This window comes from Conger conger, chromosome 19, assembly GCF_963514075.1.
Source record: "Conger conger chromosome 19, fConCon1.1, whole genome shotgun sequence".
NCBI lineage: Eukaryota > Metazoa > Chordata > Actinopteri > Anguilliformes > Congridae > Conger > Conger conger.
In genome coordinates, this window is record NC_083778.1 from 1,127,501 (window position 1) to 1,147,062 (window position 19,562).

A 19,562-nucleotide genomic window follows, 5' to 3' on the forward strand; every position below is an offset into this window, starting at 1 on the left:
GTGTGTGTGATTGTGCGTGTGTGTGTGTGAGCGTGCATGTGTGTGTGCGAGTGTGAGCGTTCGTGTTTGTGTATGTGTGTGTGTGTGTGAGCGTGCGTGTTTGTGTGAGCGTGTGTGAGCTTGCGTGTGTGTGAGCATGTGTGTGTGTGTGTGACCGTGTGTTTGTGTGTGTGTTTGAGCGTGTGTGTGTGTGTCTGAGCGTGTGTGAGCGTGTGTGTGTGTGTGAGCGTGTGTGTGTGTGTGTCTGAGCGTGTGTGAGTGTGTGTTTGTGAGTGTGTGTGTGTGTGTGTGTGAGTGTGTGTGTGTGTGTGTATGGCTGGGGGCTTGCATGTTGTGTGTTCATGTTATCTGGGGATAGGTGTGTGTATCTGTGAGTTGGTGTGAGTGAGCATGTGTGTGAGCGTGTGTGAGTGTGTGTGTGTGTGTGTGTGTGTGTGTGAGTGTGTGTGAGCGTGTGTGTGTGAGTACCTATGTATGTATGTGTCAGCGTGCATGTGTGAGCATTTGTGAGTGTTTCTGTGTGTGTGTGTGCATGGCTGGGGGTTTGTGTATCTGTGAGTGGGTGTGAGTGGGCGTGCGTGTGTGTGAGCGTGCGTGTGAGTGTGTGTGTGTATGTGTGTGCGTGTGTGTGTGTGTGTATGTGTGTGTGCGTGTGTGTGTGTGAGTGAGTGTGTATGTGTGTGTGTGTGTGAGCGTGTATGTGAGTGCGTATGAGTGTGTGTGTGAACGTGCGAGTGTGAGTGTGTGTATTTCTGTATGTATGTATGTGTGTGTGAGCGTGTGTGTGAGTGAGGGTGTGGGTGTGAGTGTGAGCATGCGTGTGTGAGTGTGTGTGAGTGAGCGTGTGTGAGTGAGTATGTGTGTGTGAGTGTGAGTGCGTGTGATTTTGTCTCTCTGTTTTTCAGACAGTCCAGCAGGAGCTTAATTGCTGCTTGAGCCTGATTGGGGGGCCGGCCCTATAAAAGGTGCCGGCTGACGTCACTCCAGGTTGGCTCTCTTTTGGGGAACTTGGTTTTGGGTTCTTTGCTCCGTCACCGCTGACACGCCACGCTCCACGCTCACCCACGCTACCACCAGCTCTCCTGCCGCTCTCAGAGGGAGAGGCTGGGAGCCAGGCCTGGGAAACTGGGCGGCTTTGTTGCGGCCTTCTGGCTTCTTTTGATCTTTCATTTTGAATCCTTATTTTTGTAATTATAATAAATTATTGATTATTTTGAAAGTTATCCTCCGTTGTCTGCCATTTTCTTTATTTAGTATTTGTTATAGTTTCCTGTCCCTAGCAGGGAACATAACAGTGTGTGTGTGTGTGTGTGTGTGTGTGTGTGTGTGAGCGTGTGTGTGAGTGTGTGTGTGTGTATATGAGTGTGGGTGTGTGTGTGTGTGTGTATATGAGTGTGTGTGAGTGTGTGTATGAGTGTGTGGTGTGTGTGTGTATGTATGTGTGTGTGTGGTGTGTGCGTGTGCTCTGTTTGTGCAAAAACTATGAGCATCTTCAGTGCATCTCCCAGAGTGTTTCTGTGAAATGCTCTGTTGAGAAAGAAGCGCTTACCACGTCTCAGTTTGTACAGAAGCACACAGTTTGTACAGAAGCGCACAGTTTGTACAGAAGCGCACAGTTTGTACAGAAGCGCACAGTTTGTACAGAAGCGCACAGTTTGTACAGAAGCACACAGTTTGTACAGAAGCGCACAGTTTGTACAGAAGCGCACAGTTTGTACAGAAGCGCACAGTTTGTACAGAAGCGCGCACAGTTTGTACAGAAGCGCACAGTTTGTACAAAAGCGCACAGTTCGTACAGAAGCGCACAGTTCGTACAGAAGCGCACAGTTTTGTACAGAAGCACACAGTTTGTACAGAAGCACATAGTTTGTACAGTCGGCTTGGCGTCCTCCCGACTTCACATGGAATTACCCAAAATCCTGCAGTGTGAGGGGAACGGCGTTGATGGGAGATGCTCTGAGATGGGACCGCTGGTGTGTGTTCTGGTGACTGAAAGACAAATAATGAGTTGACTCTGTCAGTGTGGGCTTAACCAGGTCTGACCCCCACACACGGGTCAGTGTGGGCTTAACCAGGTCTGACCCCCACACACGGGGCAGTGTGGGCTTAACCAGGTCTGACCCCCACACACACAGGTCAGTGTGAGCTTAACCAGGTCTGACCCCCACACACGGGTCAGTGTGGGCTTAACCAGGTCTGACCCCCACACACGGGTCAGTGTGGGCTTAACCAGGTCTGAGGCCCACACACAGGGCAGTGTGGGCTTAACCAGGTCTGACCCCCACACACGGGTCAGTGTGGGCTTAACCAGGTCTGACCCCCACACACGGGGCAGTGTGGGCTTAACCAGGTCTGACCCCCACACACGGGGCAGTGTGGGCTTAACCAGGTCTGACCCCCACACACAGGTCAGTGTGGGCTTAACCAGGTCTGAGGCCCACACACGGGGCAGTGTGGGCTTAACCAGGTCTGAGGCCCACACACGGGGCAGTGTGGGCTTAACCAGGTCTGACCCCCACACACGGGTCAGTGTGGGCTTAACCAGGTCTGACCCCCACACACGGGGCAGTGTGGGCTTAACCAGGTCTGAGGCCCACACACGGGGCAGTGTGGGCTTAACCAGGTCTGACCCCCACACACGGGGCAGTGTGGGCTTAACCAGGTCTGACCCCCACACACGGGTCAGTGTGGGCTTAACCAGGTCTGACCCCCACACACGGGTCAGTGTGGGCTTAACCAGGTCTGACCCCCACACACGGGGCAGTGTGGGCTTAACCAGGTCTGACCCCCACACACAGGGCAGTGTGGGCTTAACCAGGTCTGACCCCCACACACGGGTCAGTGTGGGCTTAACCAGGTCTGACCCCCACACACGGGGCAGTGTGGGCTTAACCAGGTCTGACCCCCACACACAGGGCAGTGTGGGCTTAACCAGGTCTGACCCCCACACACGGGTCAGTGTGGGCTTAACCAGGTCTGACCCCCACACACGGGTCAGTGTGGGCTTAACCAGGTCTGACCCCCACACACGGGGCAGTGTGGGCTTAACCAGGTCTGACCCCCACACACAGGGCAGTGTGGGCTTAACCAGGTCTGACCCCCACACACGGGGCAGTGTGGGCTTAACCAGGTCTGACCCCCACACACGGGTCAGTGTGGGCTTAACCAGGTCTGACCCCCACACACGGGGCAGTGTGGGCTTAACCAGGTCTGACCCCCAGACACGGTGCAGTGTGGGTTTAACCAGGTCTGAGGCCCACACACGGCCCCAGCGGGCATGAAGAGGCAGTGAGGCATGTCCCCCCTGTAGCACCTGGGGCCGGACCCCAGCGGGCATGAAGAGGCAGTGAGGCATGTCCCCCCTGTAGCACCTGGGGCCGGACCCCAGCGGGCATGAAGAGGCAGTGAGGCATGTCCCCCCTGTAGCACCTGGGGCCGGACCCCAGCGGGCATGAAGAGGCAGTGAGGCGCCCCCCTCCTGGATCCGGCTCTAGGCGTAGTGCTCTCCGCACCGCCGACTCGACCTCCCAGATCACTGGCCCACGATCTGATCACCAGAGAGAATGGGGTGAGGAGCGTGCTCCCTGTCGGTCTTATCACACACCCGGGAGAGGGCGTCGGGTTTCCTGTTCTTAGAACCTGGACGGTAAGTCAAAATAAAAGAAAAGCGCAGAAAACAGCGCCCAGCGGGCCTGGCGTGAGTTGCGTGTTTTGGCAGTTTGGACGTACTCCAGGTTTTTGTGGTCTGTCCACACCGTGAACGGATGCTCCGCCCCCTCCAGCCAGTGGCGCCACTCCTCCAGGGCTAGTTCGACCGCCAGCAGCTCCCTATCCCCCACGTCATCATTTCTCTGGGCCTGGGACAGTGACCGAGAGAAGAACGCACAGGGATGCACTCTCTGGTCCTGGGGGGACCGTTGTGAGAGAATGGCTCCCACCCCCAGCTCAGAGGCATCGACCTCCACAATGAACAGGAGTGACGGGTTCGGGGTTATTAAGATGGGCTCTGAACAGAACCTTCTCTTTAGCTCTACGAACACCGCCTCCGTGCGAGGAGTCCAAACACAGCGCTGGAGCAGTCTTCTTGGTGAGCACCGTGATGGGCGCGACCACAGTGCTAAAGTTACGGATAAAACACCGATAAACACCGAACCCTAAGAATCTCTGCACTTGTTTAACAGATTCAGGGGTGGGCCAGTTCCTCACAGCTGTTACTTTAGCTGGGTCCATCTCGGTTTTTCCAGCTGACACAATAAAACCGAGAAACGAAACTGAGTTTGCGTGAAAAACGCATTTCTCCGCCTTAACAAAAAGGCGAGCTTCTAAGAGGCGCGTTAGAACCAGTGTCACGTGCCGAATGTGCTGTGATATTGGCAGAGAAAATTAAAATATCGTCCAGATAGACGAATACATCTCCGAATACATCTCCCTGAGCACATCGTTGACGAGTGCCTGAAAAACTGCGGGGGCGTTGGTGAGGCCGAATGGCATGACCAGATATTCATAGTGGCCAGTGTGTGAGTTAAAAGCAGTTTTCCACTCATCGCCCTCCCGTATGCGTACGAGATTGTACGCATTACGGAGGTCCAGTTTGGTAAACACTGACGCCGTCTGCAGGCGCTCGAATGCGGAGTTCATCAGCGGCAGGGGGTATCTATTTTTAACAGTAATTGTGTTCAGCCCCCTGTAATCGATACATGGCCTTAAACTCCGTCCTTTTTCTTTACAAAAAAGAGTCCCGCCCCTGCCGGTGACGTAGACGGTCTGATGAACCCATTAGCCAATGCGCCGTCAATGTATTCCTTCATGGCCCCGCCCTCTGGCGCGGACAGCGAATAGAGCGCACCCCTGGGCGGGACTGTACCCGGATGAAGGTCGATGGCACAGTCATACGACCGCTGGGGAGGTAACGTGGAGCACAGTCATATGACCGGTGGGGAGGTAACGTGGAGCACAGTCATATGACCGGTGGGGAGGTAACGTGGAGCACAGTCATATGACCGGTGGGGAGGTAACGTGGAGCACAGTCATATGACCGGTGGGGAGGTAACGTGGAGCACAGTCATATGACCGGTGGGGAGGTAACGTGGTCGCCCGTTGCTTGCTGAATACCTCCGCCACCTCGCTATACACCCTCGGCACATTCGGTGGCAGTGGGAACGCAACAGCCCCCACCACCCCTCCTCACCCCCACTGGCCGAGTAGGGAATATGCTCTCTGTGTCCCAGTCTGTGACGTCACTACCCTCTCCCTCGTCAACAGGACGATTCCAGTCACAGACTGAATCCCACTCCAGACTCTCCTCCTGCTCCTCGTCTGGTAACCTAACCCTAGGGCTGGGGAGCCCCCTAGCCTCCTCCTCGTCCAGCTCGGACCCTATGTCCGTCTCTACGGGAGGAGCAGAGGGAGTCTGCGTCTGATCAGAGTGGCCAGCGCATTGTGGACCCCACCAGGAGACCGGATTGCTCCGGTTTCCCCAGTTTATTTGGGCCCGATGGTTAACTAGCCAGACATGGCTCAATACTATTGGGTACGCCGGGGACTCGGGTCGCCAAAAAAAGCGCTCCCGGTGCCCCAGAAACGGGATCCGCATCACAACCCGCTCTGTCAGGTGACGCACAACGCCAGACCCCAACGGGCCTCCATCAGGCGCCGTGATGGATTGAGGCTGTGGCATGGACCGGACCGGCAGTTTGTTGTGTTTAGCCCACTGGCGGTCAATAAAGTTATCCACCGCCCCAGAGTCGATAAAAGCGTCAGCCCTCACCACAACCCCCTTCCACGTCAGTTTGACGAAAAAACACAAACCAAAACACATGTACCGGGGACAACGTCCCTCACACACGAGCTGAAAATGAAATCAAACAAAACAAAGAACCTTTCGGAAGGCGTCAGCCGTGCACACAGCACCAACAAGCAATCTTTTTGTTTTGTTTTTCAAATGAGACAGAAACCCGAACCTGCAGGATACCTGACTCAATAAGGCTCAGAGTCTTACCGCGTGCATACTGGTGTCAGAGCGAACAGTAACACCAAAGCGGAGACCGATTGTCCGTGAGTGCTTTATATACCCCTAGCACTAATGAGGGCCAGGTGAAAATAATGAAGGTGGCCACGACCGGTACTACCTCCCAACCCTGACACATTGGCAGTATTTTTCTCTTGTTTAGCAAAACTCATTCATAATACTAAGTTGAAGAATAAGAGTTGAAATGAAGTAGAAATATAAATGCTGAGATTTACTTATTTTTTGGTTTGTGGAGTGTGAGAGTGGCGAGAGAACTGTATGTATGCACTGAGGAGCCCACATTGGCTGTGTACGTATGCACTGTATGTATGCACTGAGGAGCCCACATTGGCTGTGTACGTATGCACTGTATGTATGCACTGAGGAGTCCACATTGGCTGTGTACGTATGCACTGTATGTACGCACTGAGGAGCCCACATTGGCTGTGTACGTATGCACTGTATGTAAGCACTGAGGAGCCCACATTGGCTGTGTACGTATGCACTGTATGTATGCATTGAGGAGCCCACATTGGCTGTGTACGTATGCACTGTATGTAAGCACTGTTCTGTTCCATTATATGCAAGCCCTGATCGTCTGCAGTGTGAATCAGACTCATTCTGTAGCTGTTTCTGAAAGGTGTTCTCTCTCCCCCTCCACACGTGCCATGGCAAAGAGCTCTTTTTATATACAGGTAGTCGTCAACTTACAACCGTAATTTGTTCCAACCGACCGGTCGTAAGTGGAACTGGTCGTAAGTCGGCCTATTTCAGAATTACCTTACATATATTATACTGTGTAATGATATTATAATCATCTTTAAGTCATATTTTATCAATATTTTCTTTGTTCATTATTGTTATAACCATTGTATCACCAGTCTTAGTACTGTTATCATCTTTTTATGCCATTTCATATTTCTGTGAAATGGCACCTCCATCCTCATGCTAAATAGATAAAAAAAACTAAACCATGCACCATACGACGAGCTGTAAAGAGCCAAAAGTACCACTGTCAGATCTGTGGGTCCTGTTGGAAAACTTGAAACACAAAGTGGATGCATTCCGCCATCTGGTGGCCTTGTGGCGCTATTGCAAGTGACTGAACTCGAGGTTGAGGTTCATGGCAGAAGCTGAAGGTTCTCAAGAATTCACTGAACAGATCAAGAAAATAACAGGGCTGTATTGATTTATAGATTAGATACTCTATTGAGTTATAGATTAGTTGCTGTATTGGGTTATAGATGGGCGGCACGGATGGCGCAGTGGGTAGCACTGCCGCCTCACAGCAAGGAGGTCCTGGGTTCGAATCCCCGTCGGCCGGGGCCTCTCTGTGCGGAGTTTGCATGTTCTCCCCGTGTCTGCGTGGGTTTCCTCCCACAGTCCAAAGACATGCACGTTAGGCTGATTGGAGAGTCTAAATTGCCCGTAGGTATGAGTGTGTGAGTGAATGGTGTGTGTGCCCTGCGATGGACTGGCGACCTGTCCAGGGTGTATTCCTGCCTTTCGCCCAATGTATGCTGGGATAGGCTCCAGCCCCCCTGCGACCCTGTTCAGGATAAGCGGGTTCAGATAATGGATGGATGGATGGATGGATGGGTTATGTTTTGCTGTATTGGGTTATAGATTAGTTACTGTATCGATTTATAGATTAGTTGCTGTATTGATTTATAGATGTTTTGCTGTATTGGGTTATAGATTAGTTGCTGTATCGATTTATAGATTAGTTACTCTATTAAGTTACTCTATTAAGTTAAAGATTAGTTGCTGTATTGATTTATAGATTAGTTGCTGTATTGAGTTATAGATTAGTTGCTGTATCGATTTATAGATTAGTTACTCTATTGAGTTATAGATTAGTTGCTGCATTGATTTATAGATTAGTTGCTGTATTGGGTTATAGATTTGTTGATGTATTGAGTCATAGATTAGTTGCTGTATTGAGTTATAGATTTGTTCATGTATTGAGTCATAGATTAGTTGCTGTATTGAGTTATAGATTTGTTGATGTATTGAGTCATAGATTAGTTGCCGTATTGAGTTATAGATTTGTTGATTTATTGAGTCATAGATTAGTTGCCGTAGTGAGTTATAGATTGGCTTCATCCCTTTGAGAGATTTAACATGATTGGACAGTACTGTTCTTTTGCAGTATGTGGTCACAGTGTGACACCAATCAGAGGAGAGGCACTGATGGACTGTGTTGTGTCCTGTGCCTTTAATGCTCGTGACGTAAGACCAGGAAAACGGGAAGTGAAACAGGATGTAAAAAGGTATAAAGATTTGCCGGGAGTTGTGGCTGAGTACGGCTGCTCTGGCCGACGTTGAGGCTGAGTATGTGGCCCTGCTCACCACTGCTTCTGCGTCTCTATCTGCTGCTGAACTCCACTCTGCCTGTGCCACATGTCCCGAGCTCACAAAGCTCCCAGCCGTCATTCTATCTGCTGCTGAACTCCACTCTGCCTGTGCCACATGTCCCGAGCTCACAAAGCTCCCAGCCGTCATTCTATCTGCTGCTGAACTCCACTCTGCCTGTGCCACATGTCCCGAGCTCACAAAGCTCCCAGCCGTCATTCTATCTGCTGCTGAACTCCACTCTGCCTGTGCCACATGTCCCGAGCTCACAAAGCTCCCAGCCGTCATTCTATCTGCTGCTGAACTCCACTCTGCCTGTGCCACATGTCCCGAGCTCACAAAGCTCCCAGCCGTCATTCTATCTGCTGCTGAACTCCACTCTGCCTGTGCCACATGTCCCGAGCTCACAAAGCTCCCAGCCGTCATTCTATCTGCTGCTGAACTCCACTCTGCCTGTGCCACATGTCCCGAGCTCACAAAGCTCCCAGCCGTCATTCTATCTGCTGCTGAACTCCGCTCTGCCTGTGCCACATGTCCCGAGCTCACAAAGCTCCCAGCCGTCATTCTATCTGCTGCTGAACTCCGCTCTGCCTGTGCCACATGTCCCGAGCTCACAAAGCTCCCAGCCGTCATTCTATCTGCTGCTGAACTCCGCTCTGCCTGTGCCACATGTCCCGAGCTCACAAAGCTCCCAGCCGTCATTCTATCTGCTGCTGAACTCCACTCTGCCTGTGCCACATGTCCCGAGCTCACAAAGCTCCCAGCCGTCATTCTATCTGCTGCTGAACTCCACTCTGCCTGTGCCACATGTCCCGAGCTCACAAAGCTCCCAGCCGTCATTCTATCTGCTGCTGAACTCCACTCTGCCTGTGCCACATGTCCCGAGCTCACAAAGCTCCCAGCCGTCATTCTATCTGCTGCTGAACTCCACTCTGCCTGTGCCACATGTCCCGAGCTCACAAAGCTCCCAGCCGTCATTCTATCTGCTGCTGAACTCCACTCTGCCTGTGCCACATGTCCCGAGCTCACAAAGCTCCCAGCCGTCATTCTATCTGCTGCTGAACTCCACTCTGCCTGTGCCACATGTCCCGAGCTCACAAAGCTCCCAGCCGTCATCGCGAGTGGCTGGCCTCCTTCCGCCAAAGGTCTCGATCCAGTACTGCTGCTATAATACCCCGTACGTTTCCAGCCGTCTGCCAAGGACAACTACGTGTTCCGTGGTTTCAGTTTAGTTGTTCCTGCCGCTGTACGTTCTACACTCATTCCCATCGCGCATGAGTCTCACCAGGGAGTGGTGCGGACGAAACGGCGCCTCCGGGAACTGTACTGGTGGCCTAAAATGGATGGTGATGTGCTTACTGCTATCTATTCCTGCGAATTGTGTCAGTCCAATGACAAAACTGCAAAACTGCATCCGAGTCCCTTGCAGCCTGTTCCTCTACCGGAAGGGCCCTGGCAAAAAGTTGCCATGGACATCATTGGCCCCTTCCAGTCAGGTACCTCAGACTGCAGATTTGCCATTGCAATGATTGACTACTATTCCAAATGGCCTGAGGTGGCCTTCACGCGTGACGCCACTCCTGGTTCGTCTCCATTCAAACTGCTCCACGGACGTTCCATGAGAAACAAGCTGACATTGTTGCCTCCTGCTTCAAAATGCAGTCCTGAGGAAATGGACATTCGCAGTAGGGTTCGTCAGCACCCAGGTAAAATGAAAGCTTACACTGTTGCCAAACGGGGTGCACGCCCTCCTGCTTTCCAAAAGGGGGATAAAGTGCGGGTTAAAAATCCTTTACATGTGCCAAAAGGGCATCAAAGGTTCAGTGATCCCCTTAGCATTAGGGAAAAAGTGGGAAAAAGTACCTACATTCTGAGTAATGGTAAGACTTGGAATGCTTCTCACCTTACTGCATTCCCTGATCCTGCTGTCGCTGACCAAGGTACTATCGGACCTCAAACTGCTCATGGGAACAGGCCTAAACGTGTTACTCGTAAGCCTGAATGGTTTAAGGACTATGTCACTTAAATGTAATATTGCTGGTTACCTTGAAAAACAAAAATGGCTGAGTTGCATATGTATACTGTAACTATTCTGTGTGAGGAAATGTTCTGTCATTTGGTTATTCGACTCAATATACTTATTCTGTTACTGTATGTTAGAGATACCGTGCATGCTTCCCGTTAGTACAAGTATTGCCTTTTCTACAAAGGGGGAAATATGTTGTGTCCTGTGCCTTTAATGCTCGTGACGTAAGACCAGGAAAACGGGAAGTGAAACAGGATGTAAAAAGGTATAAAGATTTGCCGGGAGTTGTGGCTGAGTATGGCTGCTGTAAGGACATGCTTCGTCCCTGTTATACTTATTAAAGTGTTGTATTGTTGAATGTGCTTGCTTCTCGCTATATGGGTTCTCTCCCTTCCTAAGTGCAACACAACAGACTGTATAACCGCATAGATGTGATGGGACAGAGGGCAGACAGCAGTGCTGTGGTGAAGGTGCGCAATATTAGGGACACAAACTTCACAATAGTGCTTAGCTGGGGCTTTAATAAGGCCAAACTAAAGATTACACAAAACACACAACATGAAAACTGAAATAAACCTTGCTCCATTTTGGAGTCCATTTCACTTTCAGTTCCCTGCCTAAGCCTGGATCACTAAGCGATTTGCCTGGGCAGGTTTCTTCAAGCAACACTCAGAAACACAACAAGTGTACCAAGAGCACAGGTAAGTGCCATAGCACCCATGAATCATAATGTCATATTTAACAGAAATTTAATGTTTTCACAGCTATCTTATTTCTTCATTCAGCTTGACAGTGGCTTTCACAGTCCTTAAATCCAGTCCAGCTTCACAAAGGTCCAGGCCATGTCTTTGGTCATGCAGGGTCAGTTCAACAACCCGTTCCTCCACCACAACAGGTCAAGTTCAAATCTGGCCATAAAAGCCCCACCCCAACATTTCCCCCACAGCTACTTCACATCTGGGTGTGGAGTGGCAGGCTTTAGACAGGGAGCCTGATGGGTATTAGCCCCAGATGTGCATCTTTACAGGTCAATTCCTCATTTGAAATCTTTCATTGCTCCATTTGTTGGAGCCATTTTGCCACCACATATCTCCCTCTAACACCTGCCATACAGGTATCCATAAGACATGCTAACATGCCATAGAGTAACAACTTACCAGCATCCATAAGACATACTAACATGCCATATAGCAAGCCAAATGATCTACACACTAATAGCAATGTCCATGAGGTAGACAGGAAAACATGCCAGACACATTCTTCCATTGTAACAGACTTTAAAGGCCCACTATATAATATAATGCTAATGGCTTACATTGAGCAAAAAGTCAAAGCCATGGTATAATCGTAGAGAATTATTCCCCTCAAAAAATAAAAACAGAGGTAAGTCACTTTGGACACACACTGTCACACCAAGGTCTCAAACCTGAGCCTTTCAAGCAGTTCAGGAAATGCAGCCACCGCAGAACAAGGCAGAGTTAGAAACTACCCTTGGGATGTTCACTTACCTGGCACGGTTTGCTCCACACCTATCTGAGGTCACTGCACCACTACGACAGCTGCTAAAAGCGGACAGTGACTTTGTTTGGGATGTATCCATGATAGAGCGTTGCAGAAAATGAAAGATTTGATAACACAACATCCAGGCCCAGTACTCGTTTACCTCGACCCCCTGAAAGAGAGAACACTCCAAGTGGACGCTTCAGAAAGCGGCCTAGGGGCAGTTATGCTCCAAGACGGCAAACCAGTTGCCTGTGCCTCAAAAGCACTGACAGCACGGAGGAAAACTATGCACAGATAGAGAAAGAGCTCTATGCTGTATAGTTCGGTTGCAGGCGTTTCCATGAGTACACCTACGGCCGCAAGGTGACCGTAGAATCAGACCATAAGCCACTAGAATCAATTCTAAAAAAAACACTAGCATCAGCCCCACCACGGCTGCAGCGAATGATATCGCAGTTGCAAAGGTACGACATCAGCATTATCCACCGACCCGGAAAAGACATTCCAGTCGCCGACACACTATCTGGGAAGTCCGTAGAGCACCATGACAGAGCTCCAAATGAAGGAATGGAAGCCCAGGTGCACACGGTCATCAGCAGTGTTCCTGTGAGCGACCAGAGGCTGACGGAGATCAGAGAGGCAACAAGCCAGGATCCCCAGCTCACCGCCCTGAAACAGGCAGCCCAAGAAGGCTGGCCTGAGTCCAGATCACAATGCCCCCCCAGCATCCAAGAGCACTGGAACCACAGGGACCAGATTGCCCAAATTGATGGCATTCTTTTTAAAGGTGAGAAAATGATAATTCCTCAAAAGCTCAGAGAGAACATGATTGAGCGCATACATTCTAGCCATATGGGTGTAGAAAAGAGCAAAAACAGAGCTAGAGACGTTCTATTCTGGCCGGGGATGGGGAAACAGATTGAGGCAGCAGTAGAAGCCTGCAGCATATGCCAGGAGCGCAGCAGTGCAGACCCCAAAGAAGCCCTGCTATCACATGCCATACCGGAGAGACCAGGGCAAGTGACAGGCACAGATCTATTTACATGGAGCTCCAGAGATGACATGGTTGTAGTGGATTACTACAGCCGTTTGTTTGAGCTGGAGAGGCTATACAGTTGTGCTGCCACAGCCGTTATCACCAAACTCAAGTCAACCATGGAGAGGCATGGCATCCCCGAAACCATCATCAGCGATAACGGACCGTGCTACAGTGCACGCGAGTTTCAATCCTTTGCACAGTCATGGGGATTCACACACATCACCACTAGCCCCCATTACCCACAGAGCAATGGCCTCGCAGAGAACACTGTCCAAACAGCTCAGCCAATGTCAGACAAAGCCAAAGCTGAAAGCAAGGGTGCTTACATCAGTCTCCTAGAATACGGCAACACCCCGATAGACAACCTAAAGTCCCCAGCACAGCTTCTCGTCTTTATTTACTAAGTTTATTACAGTTTTTTACAATCGTTTTCACACTTGTCTCAATACCATGTCCACTTTTTCAAAACACTTAACACATTCACCATATCATTAGACTATGTGAACTAAACTGTGGATATTTTCACATTGCTTTCATACTGCATTTAATATTGGTGTTTATTGATTTAAATAAAATTGAAATTAGGATACAGAACACAAATTTAACAATGAACACATGCCCACAATAAGGCGGAAAACAGCAAAGCTTTCTGGGGCCCAGCCACAAGGAGGGGGCAAATGCAGTCCAGTCAGAAAAAACTGGAGGTCAATCTCACACTTAAATTCACTCTCAGATTCCGAATTAACTGAGAGATGATCCTCATTTTCAGAGCATGTGTCATCTTCCAGAGGCACTCCTTCCACAGTAGATTCTTTCTCTTCTAAAATAATTTCTAGGGCCCTCTGAACAGACATTCCTTTTGCCATACTGAATTATTTGAGTGATAAGGAGACGATAGATTGAATGATAAGAAGCCACACACACAGAGCTACACACAGAGTTCTGCCCTGCCCCCAATTTGCAGCTGGGTCAGAAAATATTAATGTTTAGAGAATGTTACTGACAAAACATTGTGCAGGTTCCCGCCAGACATCGTGTAGGTTCACGCACACACAGACGAGAAAGAGTCTGTGAAAATGTGGGAACAGACAGGTTCTCGTGATTGAAATGTAAAAATGTTGCAACCTTGTCTGTCCCGCACCAGACCTGCTCTCCTGCACTCTTTGCCCTCTGTAGTGAGGAAAACTACACACACACACACACACACACTCAATCTATGGAACATGGCGCAAATCTAAAGGAGAAAGTACACACGCACGCAGGCAAGCATGCATGTATGCACGCATGCACGCACGCACACACACACACACACACACACAATAGTCCAAGGTAGGAGGAAGACCAGGTAATGGTACACAGCAAACCTTATCCTTATAAAACATATAAACCTCATACTTATAACCTTCGGGACCAGTGGACCCGAATAGCCTGTATGTACTGTAAATGTGTAGGGGGGTGCACAGTGTGTACTCAATGAAAATGAGTTCATTTACATGTTCTTCACAGAAAATGACCCAAGGGTTATGAGTCAAGGGTTGAAAAAAATATTTGTTGTATCATTTTTATTTTAGCAAACATTGGTCCCGGGTCCCACAAACCCAAACCTCTTTAGGGTTAAATCAAATCTAAAAAGCTTAGGAACAACTTGAGTAACTTTAACACTAAAGGGAACTTAGCATCAAACCAAAAAAAGAGGGCAAAATATTACAGAAAGAAAACATAGCTGGCTAAGCCCAACAGCCACAGAACTATCTTCCACAACAGGAGAAGTGGGACAAAACAGGGAAAAGCACAATAAAAGCACATCCTATGAACAAGGAGACAAGAGGAAAGACAGGGACAAAATAACCTGGATAAAGTAAATAGGAAGGTAGGTTTCTTTATATAATTCATAATTTTGTGACAAATAGCTAATCCAGTTAGCCTCCAGCTAGAGTGAAAAATTTATACATTTCTACAGCAGAATAGTGGGCGGAGCTTGCGTAACCTAGGAATCAGCGACCCTGAAGAAGTCAGCAGTGAACCAGGGAGAAAGAGGCAGAAAGCTAGGCTTCTGAAAGAGACTCCAGAGATGCTCAGAGCAGATTTTACTGTGCTGAATGAGAGAGAGGTGAAATCAGACCTGCTGTTCTACACAGAGCACCCAGAAGCCTGGCATTCTGCTCTCCGTGCAGATGATAAAAAAATGAAAATGGGCGGCAATAAAACAATGAGGCAATTGTACCGAGACGCCACCCCCAAATTTAACATCAATATATAAAACAACGGGACTGTCATGATTCAAGGATCTGAATTAAAATGACAGCAGTTTGAGACTAAAACATGAAGTTGAACAGAAGAAATCCTCTGTGCCCTATAAAGCCCCATCTGCTCCCAGTGTGACCGTATCAGCCTCCCTGACACACACAGTGCCCAGCCCTGCCCAGCCAGCCTCCTCCAGCACACTGACAGCCACTCACAGCCCTGCCACACCCAGAACACCGCTGTCTGTACAGCGCATCCAGGACTGCCTATCCCTCCTAGAGGTAGAATTAATCTAAATGAGAGAGAATAAACTGCCAGAGACAAACAGTATTCAGAGACTGACAACTGAATTTACCCAATTCAAAGAGGAAACCCAGACAAATGGGACAACTAGGAGAGAGCACAACTGATCCCTGTAAGGAAAATGAGGCTCTAAGAGCAGAACTGAGGGATTTAAAGGAGGACCTGGAGCAGAGAGACACGCAGATCCTCAGTCTCAGAGATGAGCTGCTCACAGACCACAGACTGCACATCACAGACTGAGAGCAGCTCAGCCCTCAGAATCACTGCAGACCACAGACTGCACATCACAGACTGAGAGCAGCTCAGCCCTCAGAATCACTGCAGACCACAGACTGCACATCACAGACTGAGAGCAGCTCAGCCCTCAGAATCACTGCAGACCACAGACTGCACATCACAGACTGAGAGCAGCTCAGCCCTCAGAATCACTGCAGACCACAGACTGCACATCACAGACTGAGAGCAGCTCAGCCCTCAGAATCACTGCAGACCACAGACTGCACATCACAGACTGAGAGCAGCTCAGCCCTCAGAATCACTACAGACCACAGACTGCACATCACAGACTGAGAGCAGCTCAGCCCTCAGAATCACTGCAGACCACAGACTGCACATCACAGACTGAGAGCAGCTCAGCCCTCAGAATCACTGCAGACCACAGACTGCACATCACAGACTGAGAGCAGTCAGGCAGAGCCACAGGCCAGCCCCAAGCCCAGCACCGCCCCCCCTCAGGACCCCAGCCCTCCATCAGCATCACAGCCTGAGAACAGCCGGACAGAGCTACACCCAGCACCTACCCCACCCTGCTCACAGCCTACTGCAGGGAACCAGCCCCCACCACAGCCCCCGAAAACCCCATACTCATCGACTCTAATGGCAAGTTCCTGCAGCACAGACAGATGTTCCCCACACACAGGGTAGGACAATTCTGGTGTCCCACTACTGACACAGCACACAAACTCTTTTGTCGTTCACAACTAGGCAAGCCAGATAACATTATCATAGACATGGGTACAAATGACCTGTGTTCTCAGGGAGAGAGGGTTTCACAGGCAGTGACAAAGGTGGCCCAAAAAGCATGCACAGCCAGCCCAATGCAGAGGAGACCCCCACCCAGCAGAGCCCCACCCAGCACAGCCAACACAACCCAACACAGAGGAGCCCCACCCAACAGAGTCCCACCCAGCACAGCCAACCCAACCCAATGCAGAGGAGCCCCCCACCAACAGAGCCCTGCCCAGCACAGCCAACCCAACGCAGAGGAGCCCCCACCCCACACAGCCTGGCCTGGAGACAACACATCTGGCACGGCCTACTACAGAGGAGCACAGCACAACAGAGTGCAGGTCACTCTCAAAAACATTCCAACCAAACCAATCTGGCATAAATATGGCTGTAACCCATCCATCCATCCATCCATTATCCTAACCCACTTACAGGGTCACAGGGGGGCTGGAGCCTATCCCAGCATACATTGGGCGAAAGGCAGGAATACGCCCTGGACAGGTCGCCAGTCCATCGCAGGGCACACACACCATTCACTCACACACTCATACCTACGGGCAATTTCTCCAATCAGCCTAACCTGCATGTCTTTGGACTGTGGGAGGAAATCGGAGTACCCGGAGGAAACCCACACAGACACGGGGAGAACATGCACACTCCACACAGAGAGGCCCCGGCCAATGAGGATTCGAACCCAGGACCTCCTTCCTGTGAGGCGGCAGTGCTACCCACTGCACCATCCGTGCTGCCTAAAACAGTTTTCAGTAAAAAAAATAATATTATACTCACCATTTGTAGAAATGTGGCATATCTATTGCAAAAATGTTTATTTACAACACATTGATTGCTTAAATTAAACAGTTTTATCACCAACCTTTCATAGCAAAAGTCTCAATGAGGTAAAGTACTGCTTAGGTAAAAATGCACATAACTAGATAACATTTAAAATGTGTAGGGATAGACATTTATTTTAGGCCATAGATTTGACATGAAAAATTACAACGTAAATGTGACAACCCAACAGTGCACTTTTGCTAGAATTGTAGAATAGTGACCACATGTGACCAAAGACACCCCAATATAAATGATAGCCCTCCCTTCACAGTTTTCAATGTTGATAATTGTTCAATTAATTAATTAATTAATTCATAGCTTAGAAGTATAGAAATAAAACATCAATGAGTTGGAATTTAACTTTTAAGTTCCATTAATCCCAATGATGTTTACCTAAATGACCATTTGGGTAAACCCCAAAACTGAACATTTTGATACCAAAATCTATGTACAGCGCCTTCTAGGGAGCGAGATATAAGCAGTGTGACAACCAACCCGTGTGACAACCATCTGCGATCTGCCATACTTAAAGTCCAAATATCAAAAGGTTATAATTCTCGAGTTGTTAAGAATACCAAATACATGTAACATGTATGTTAAAATGTTCTCTTCTGAATAATAAACACAATAAATGATTCAGCCAATAAAAAGTAGCAAAGCCTCCTTGAACCAGTGTAAGAAAAAAAAAGGGGGGGGGGTGCAAAATAGAAACTTAAAGTATTTCAAGCTCATCGTCATTTTGAACACGGAGGATATAGAGGCGGTAAAAGAAGAAGTAGAATTGAATAAAAGTACGGAGTAAGTAGCCTGTGCGCAGTGGGATGGTGAGAATAGAAGCTAAAAGTTAAGGGGTTTGGGGAGGATTGGGAATTTGAATTTGAGTTGAATCGCAATAACACGCTTAATTCAGTAAACCGGAAACTGAATAAAATGGTGCGATGTAGGCAAGGTGTATGCGAGGTTATTTTAAAAAAATCCCATGTGGATAAAAACAAAAAGTAATTAAAAAAAGATTTCTTACGTTTTTTTTCCAATATATTTGATGTTTTATTTCTATTTTGGATCGTTGGATATATGACGGAAGTCACGGCCACATGTGTGCTACGTTTTGACACAAACGGGAATTTAACTGTGTAATAACTGTGGCGTCAATTCATTAGATTTGCCTACGTATTGGTTTGATGATTTAATATCAGCAAAGTATAACATCCGTGGATTTAACTGAAGGGAATGTAATTTTGTATCGGTAGCCTAATGTTGAACGGTGCGGTAAAGTTTTACCCGCCACATTGCTCAAAATGCCTATTTCACAGCACAACGCTTTGTTTGATCTTTCGTCTCACTTTTAATATTATGGAAAAATATCGTCAATAGCTTCTTAATTACGATGGTAACAAATTCCAGCATCAAGGCTCAACCTTTTATTTATCCATTAGGCCCATAATTTATTTTTTAATAATCTGTATATGTTCGCAACAATTCTTCATTTCTGTCGCTCGGACTGCGCATATTTAGGGACGGTGTGGTGTTGTCTGAAAAGCGGTTATGAAATAATGCTACATGCCATATTATATCTGCTGTGCTTATCTGATCCATAACATCATAGACGTAGCACGTTTTTGTTGTGTTCATTTAGCCGTTTTTGAGGATATCATGAAGCCTTGTTCCAATCTAAAAAACTAGATGGTACTTATTACATATCTTAACTTGAAAACGGGCCGAACACAAAAGGTCTTGAGCACAGAGTTTAAATCCTTTGATCTGTTAGAGTCATCTAGTGGTCAAAAATGCCACTGCACCCCTCTCTTGCCTACCTCAAGCCTGACCTCCCTTGCAGGTTTCTCCAACACAGTTCTGTACAAGGCCCGATGGTGTTGTAGCCTCTCGACTGTGACCTCCTCTCTATGCGCCCTCAAGAACAGAACAGCCTATAATACCATGGGACATCATCAGCCCTGGGCCCACAATGGTCCCACCCAAACACCTCTCTCATTGCCACCCCAACCCACATTTTCAAAAGACATTTTTTATGAAATAAAAATGTTAATAGCTTTTTAACCACAGAGCCCAGAGCATTCAAACAATGTGTTTAGGATCAGGAGGACATGGAGATACGGGCACAACTGGATCCCCCGCGAAGTTCATTTCAATGATTACACTAAAATTTTAGTCGCTTCCAGGTCACATGACCCACTGAAGGAATGGCAAATAATTTGGGGGACATTGTGATCAGGGCACAACTC

At 48.6% G+C, this 19,562-nt stretch overlaps 1 protein-coding gene and 1 pseudogene across 1 annotated transcript in view; both read left to right on the top strand.

Annotated features, from left to right (window-relative positions):
- The window catches only part of LOC133118958 (NACHT, LRR and PYD domains-containing protein 3-like), a 734,314-nt pseudogene that overhangs the window by 80,941 nt on the left and 633,811 nt on the right, over window positions 1-19,562 (top strand).
- Window positions 12,459-19,562, top strand: part of LOC133118904 (NLR family CARD domain-containing protein 3-like) — a 40,693-nt gene continuing 33,589 nt past the window's right edge. Inside the window, exon 1 of the mRNA XM_061229185.1 lies at window positions 12,459-12,678. Coding sequence (XP_061085169.1) covers window positions 12,459-12,678 — 220 coding nt within the window. The remainder of the gene's footprint in view (window positions 12,679-19,562) is intronic.